This window comes from Pyrus communis, chromosome 3 (genome assembly GCF_041283825.1).
Source record: "Pyrus communis isolate YQ-2024b chromosome 3, ASM4128382v1, whole genome shotgun sequence".
Taxonomy (NCBI): domain Eukaryota; kingdom Viridiplantae; phylum Streptophyta; class Magnoliopsida; order Rosales; family Rosaceae; genus Pyrus; species Pyrus communis.
In genome coordinates, this window is record NC_142567.1 from 5,626,017 (window position 1) to 5,632,500 (window position 6,484).

The following is a 6,484-nucleotide window of genomic DNA, read 5'->3' on the forward strand; positions in this document are numbered from 1 at the left end:
GAGACCAACGACCTTCCATTTCTTTTCCTGGATCAAATTTGAATCCCACCAACGGTCAAATGGTTTGAGCTCGCCCTCTCCATTCGCAATAATAAACAACGGTCCGCATCGGGGACCTGCTGATCAATCCCAGCCGTCCAAACAAAACGACGACGCTGGGCGCTCGCAGCGCTGAAAGCTCAAACGGCATACATACTTCCTCCCAAATTAGCAAAATAGAAGCACAAATGGAGGATGGATGATAGAAGAAGAAGAAAAGCCCATTCGTCTGCGGCTTTTGAGGAGGACAAGAACATGGCTCTAAAGAATAGCAACGATCACCGGGCATTTCTGGTACAAATCATCTTCCTTGAACCTGTTTTCCCTCTCTCTCTCTCCCCCCCTCGGATTAATGGTTTTTTTTTTTGGGTTGGAATTTGGGGTTCTTGGATTTAATTGGCTTTTTTTTGTTTTTGGTTTAATTTTGAGTTCTTTGAAATTGGATTTATTGTGTTTAGGAATCTCGTTTGCTTGAAATGTGGGTCGTCTTGTTATTAATGTGGGTTTCTGAATTTGATATCTTTAATCTTGTTTCTGGGTTTTGATTTGAGCTTATGACAGTTTTCGATTTCTGGGTTTTTTTATTTTTGTGAATTTCTGTGGGTTCTGGCAATTCCTGAGTTCCGAGTTCTCGTATTGTATGGATGTTTGCATTCTTATTCATGTTCATGTTTACAACCTTCTATTTCTTTTTCTTAGTCTACATTTTCTCAGCAACCGAACATATCCTAACCAACTCTGAAGGTGCATTTTGTTCTTGTGAATCGATTGCGTTCGGTTCTCTCTTTACACACTGTGGAATAGAAAAAGGATTTGGAGTTTTAAATATTCACAGAAACCCATTATTACATTAGGATTAGCTTGCAATCTTTTTTATTTCATGCAATTTCTCTGGACCCTTAATTTACTTGTTTACTTCTTTCTTTGCTGATCGATACAGGAAGAAATTGAAGCGCCTATGTGGGTTGATCTCACATTAGAAGCCAACTCAACAAACCAACATATGTGGGTTCTACTATGCTCAGTAGCAAATATCGTCACGTTCCCACACGTTTTTTTCTCTTTAATTTTCAGAAATGGTTTATAATTCAGTAAGTATATGTGATGCCAATTTTTAATTCTTCTTTATTTGGATACATTGCAGTGATGATGACTGGTTTTATAGAAGCCATCTGTAAGTATCCTCTAACCCTTTGATTATTCGGTATTATCCATTTTGTCTTTTGGATTCATGTCGTCCAAGAAGAATGCTGAGTTCTGGTAATTTGATGGAATTATTAGGTTCCACCAATGCTCTTCACGCCAGTTGAAGGCTGCATTTTCGAATTCCGGTGAGGATAGTATAGGCCTAAACTTTGACTTAGTAGGACCATCTTCACCACAACTTCCATCTTCTGTCTCTAAGTCAAGAGGCAAAGACTTCGTAAGCAAGAAATGGAGAGGGGAAAACCAGGATTTTGCAGATAAGCGGCACCTAGACAAAGTTCTGAGTGGGACATCTTCCTGTGGGAATTCAGGGTCCAGTGATAAGATGAAACCCAAATCAAGCTTTATACAGTTGAAAGGAACATCCAGTTCCAAATCAAGTTCAGTTTGTAAAAGCAGTTTAACTACAAATCACATACCCAGTTGCTCTAAGTCAACGTCTTCTGGTGGGGATCCAACATGTAGTTTGAGTTCTGTGACAAACAAGGCAGATGAAAGCAGTACAACAAGCACCATAACATCAGAGATTGGTCAGCAGCAGCAACAACAAAAGTTTATGGAGAAGTCAAATCCAGTATTGAGTCAAACAAATGGGATATTTTCAGTCATAAAGGCTGGTTTCAGGAAAAGTGGTATTACAAGGCCAGCAGCCAGAGTGGAGATTAATGGTGATAGAAGGCAATCAAGAGTCCATAAATCTTCATCCAGTAAGTCTAGTGTGGGATCATCATCAAATCCTCGTTCTGAGGGCAGGGCCTCAACATCTACATCAATACAGTACAAAGAAAGAACCCCAGATAGCAGAAATGTGGCAAGAATGAGTTATGCAACCAAGAACAGAATAAGACCTTCCAAAGTATCCAAGCCGTCTAATCATAAGATTGCCACTAATGTTTCGAAGTCAGTCCACGTGGAAGCTGCAAAACCAAAGGTAAGATGTCGTAAAACTAGTAATTGCCACTAGTAAGGGACTTCTCTATACTCTATCTAAAACCCTTAGGCTGATGGGAAATTTATCTCATTCTCTACCTGTTTTCGTAACACGAGTTAAATATTACTCCCCTCTATGAAAAGCAATTTTAGGGCTGCCATATTTGCTCATGGTTTTCTTGCAATTTATTTTGTACATTTTATTCATATTGAATTTGATCTTGCTTCATAGTATGCAGCGATGGACCACGAGATTGATGTTAACGTGAATCAGTGTTTGTACAGGTTCAATATCAGATTCAGAGAAGGAAACCTCTGGAATCAGTTAGAGTTAATGAAAATAAATCAACTACTGCTACTGTAAAATCCAAGGAGAAACCAGTAGTTGGTGGATCTAACAGAATGGCTGCCTCAGGAAAAGAGAATGTGAAAGGGAAGATGGCTGGGAGTCAGAAATGCAGTAACAAAGGCATTGCTCCAGTAACCATGGTTTGGAGTCCGAAGGGGACAAAACAGAGCATTTTGCAGAGGACTGACAGAACAGGACTGGCTGGGAAGGTACATTAATACTTAATAGTCAATTAATTAGTTCTTTGTTATCTTTTGTCTTTGTCTAAAGGTTATAACCTTAGAGTATTAGTTCTTTGTTATCTCTTGTCTTTGTCTAAAGGTTATAGCCTTTAGAGTAAAAACAATTCTTACGCAACGTTACTAAAAATTAAATCGAGATTAGCTATCCAAGGAGGGAAGTTAAATTGACCAAAAAAACTTGATTTTGGAAGTAAATACCAAAGAGACAATTCAGATGATTAGTGTAAGCGATAGGAGTTATCAATTATAAATACCACCTACATCTTCAAATAAGTTGTATTCATTTTCATTCGTTGAAACCAGGTTTTACATGCAACGATAGATAATGCACTCAAGACAGGGAAGCGATTTTCACTGGAACTCTATTTGATTTAGATAATTGCTAAAGAAAAAGAGTTGGAAGAGATAATTGTTCCATGTTCTAGGTTCGGTTGGTCAGTGAAAGCATTGAGTGGTATATAAGATGAGGCAGTGGGGGGAAAGAGGCTTTCTGCTTACAAGTGTGGGTTGGGAGTGGAGGCTACATTTATTGTTGAGGGCTAAGGCTAACCTTGTCGTACTTAGGATTCTTAGGTGTTTCCTCCTTTACATGATACTGCCAAAAGAATAGGAATCCATAATTTCGGTTCCTTTAATTTTGGTTCTTTAGAGAAGCCAAAGCCAGGCTTTTAAGGTGCATCCCTTCCCAATAAGTACTATTCCATGTATAAATCCACTGTTTCCCCCTCTTTCTGCACCGTTCTTAGTATTTCTTTTGAATTATAGACAAACCTCATCGTCAACCCAAAAAAAACAACAAACCTCGGTAGGCTTTTGTATGTGCTGCAATAGACTGAGCATCATTTCTTGGGCAGTGACTTAGTTGATATTGCTAGGCTACTTGTTATCTGAATATGTGCAATCTCTCTAATTAAATCCGTGTTCCATAATCCCATTACCATGTCTGATTAGTAGAGTGTACCACTGATGAATTGCAGACATTTTTGCTCAATAATCTGATAACGTCGACCTTATTTTGAGCAGGGAAAAGTGGGCGGTCAAAGCCATTTGGTAAGCCTGAAGGATATTCCAAAGAGACCCCATTTCAGATGAGAGACAGAGACCAGTGCAGCCTAACCGATTTGTATGTAGAGTGTAAACCTAACATCAGTTGTAACACTGGAGGCAAAGTAGGAGTGAAACAAAGTTCGGCCCCGGTATGTCCAACATTTTGGTGGTATTATTTTGTTCTTGTGGCGTCAAACTGTTTACAAAATTTCTCACCCAGAGAATCCTTCAGTACGTCTATATGGAAGTTTATCTTCTGATTGTCATATAAGTTGTGTTCTTATGTGCACATTTTTGAGGTCATCTTTTGTCCGAGTTGCGATGCTTTTGTCTCTCTTCGGTGGCGCTAATATCATCCCTCGCACATAATTCTCCCACCGAAATCCTTTCATTGTGACGAATTGAAAGAGAAAGGGAGTGTGAATCTGTAATTTATATAAGCACAATATAGATTGCTTGCTTCGAAAGCGTAAATCGTTTGCTTTGATGAAATGTTAAGCCTGCAAATCGCTTGCTTCGAATGTGTAAACAAGTCCATCTTTTCTTGACTTCCAAAACTATAAGCACCATATAGATTACAAGCCATCTCAGCCAGCAGGGGTTGCTTCCAAGCTAAAACAAATCAGATGGATGTTGCGACCGCAAGCACCAGCCAACCTGCCTGTTGATACCATGGCTGCTTTGTTTGGTGGCCGGAAAGCATGGCCGTCACCATGCTCACAATCTTTAACTAATGAAAATTATGGTTAAGAGTTAGTGTAAAAGGAAATAGGAATTATGCATAATCTGAAAGGAAGTCTGCTTCTCTCTCTGTAACACCCCAAAATTTTCAATGTCTCTCACGTCATGTATCACTCAACACAGATTTACAGTACCTGGAAAAAAAACACATAAACTCGATTTGGAACAAAATCAACTGAAGCGGGCATCCACTTGCATAACGATCAAATTACATTTTGCAACCTTCGGAAGGAACATTCAAACAGCTTGAATGTAGACTTAAATCCTAAGCCTCTGCGGATGGATGGTCTTTGTGCCAGCTCTGTACTATTTAGCCCCAACGTCATTATGCCCCGAAGTGGAGATACATAAAGTGGAAACCGGCATGAGGTTGGATTACCTCGTCGAAGCATGGGTGAACTTTACTGATTGTTACCTTCTAAGAGAGCCATAATTTCTCGTGACCTACAAAAAAGGAGAATAAAAGGTCAGTACTACAGAAATCTCACAAGAACAAAAGCAGGCAGTCCTATAAATTGCCATACTGATTTTAAAGAATACAAGTAAAACGAAAGAGAAGAAAGAAGAACAACCCGAGGCGGATGCTTATTTAATCTCTTTGTCACATCTTCATCATCGTCGTCATCATCATCTTTGTTCATAAACATTCGGTTAACTGCAGAGCTATATGATTTCTTTCCACGTTTAGATGGTTGTGTAGAGCCTCTACCTCTCCCCCTTGGAGCAGCCCTTTTCCGTCCTCTACTTGGTGGAAGAATTTCATCATTTTCCTTCAATAATTGAAACCATATTATCTTATCAAATGAATATCACAAACCCACATTGCTTTTGTTTATGGAACGTGTAGACGTGCAAAATTATATAATGGCTGACACAAGGCAAATGGAGGTTGTGTATTGGTAGACTTGGAAAAAAAAAAAATCATACGAAAGAGACACAGGCAACTGACACTAACATAAGAACAGGTGTTCAACTTTTCATTAGCTACCACTGATTTAATGCCCTAACTCAGTTAAGCAAGAAGGTAATCCATACCGAACTGTTGTCAACCTCATCAATTCCAAGTTTCCCTGACTCTTCACTCAGAGAATCCACATCATCTCCATCATCCGCAATACTTTGAACAGCGGCAGTTGCAGCAACTGATGCAGATCTGCAGTGACTATATTAGCTAAGATATTTAATTGGGAACATGAATGCAATAACTTATGAAAGCAATATAAACCAAATGCGCAGCAGACTATTCACTGCATGCAGTTCACTACTGAGAAAAATTCCTCACGAGTCATGATTTTGCATTTTCAATGTCAGAACCTGTTTTCTTGTCTAATTCAAGTCTTAAAACAAAAGTTTGTTTCTTAATAAGACTGCATAAGCATGGCATTAGTTCTTTTTCATCCCAATTGCCTCTCATATTGAGTTTATTGAACCCCAGTTGGCATCACCAACTGTAAGGGGGAAAAGGATATGATATTGATCTTTTATAACAGAAAAAGTAACAAATATAGAAAAAAATAAATGAACTTGCTATGTAAAAGCTAAAGTTGTATAATATTTAAGGGTACTAGTTGAATCAAAGCGTACTTGAAGAACCTCTTTTCATCTTGTTTTCTACTTGGCCTTTGTGCTAGACTTTAATGCTGAATCCCACACGGTGGGAGCTTATCTTACAACTATATTTGTTTTTACACATTTCTCTCTTAGCCCTATAAAGCTACTGAACAAAATGCTATTTATTAATTAATGTTTTAAAATGATGTGGTCAGTTTCAATGAAAAACCTCTGAGAATGCCGAAATCCAAGAGATGCATCGAGAGTCGTCTGCTTCAAGGTACTGGTGCCCCTGCCCCTGCCCCTTCCTCTTGTTGTAGTTTTACCCTTACCAACTTCTGAGGTGGACGTCCTGCTGTTGCGGCCTCTGGCAGTGGAT

General features: G+C 39.0%; 2 protein-coding genes across 2 annotated transcripts in view; one reads left to right on the forward strand and one right to left on the reverse strand.

Moving 5' to 3' along the window:
- On the forward strand, window positions 1–4,370 carry LOC137715231 (uncharacterized). Its single transcript, XM_088690753.1, has 6 exons — window positions 1–333; window positions 980–1,044; window positions 1,184–1,213; window positions 1,321–2,176; window positions 2,461–2,733; window positions 3,790–4,370. Exons 1-6 carry the CDS (start codon window positions 235–237, stop codon window positions 3,856–3,858), a joined length of 1,392 nt encoding a protein of 463 aa, XP_088546879.1. The 5' UTR covers window positions 1–234; the 3' UTR covers window positions 3,859–4,370.
- Window positions 4,371–4,572: 202 nt separating this feature from the next.
- The window catches only part of LOC137715897 (double-strand break repair protein MRE11-like), a 19,532-nt gene continuing 17,620 nt past the window's right edge, over window positions 4,573–6,484 (reverse strand). Inside the window, exons 20-23 of the mRNA XM_088690752.1 lie at window positions 6,335–6,484; window positions 5,590–5,707; window positions 5,127–5,324; window positions 4,573–4,998 (exon numbers count right to left, since the gene is read on the reverse strand). The exon at window positions 6,335–6,484 is cut by the window's right edge and continues 86 nt beyond it. Of these exons, the coding sequence (XP_088546878.1) occupies window positions 4,966–4,998; window positions 5,127–5,324; window positions 5,590–5,707; window positions 6,335–6,484 (499 nt within the window). The 3' untranslated portion in view covers window positions 4,573–4,965. The remainder of the gene's footprint in view (window positions 4,999–5,126; window positions 5,325–5,589; window positions 5,708–6,334) is intronic.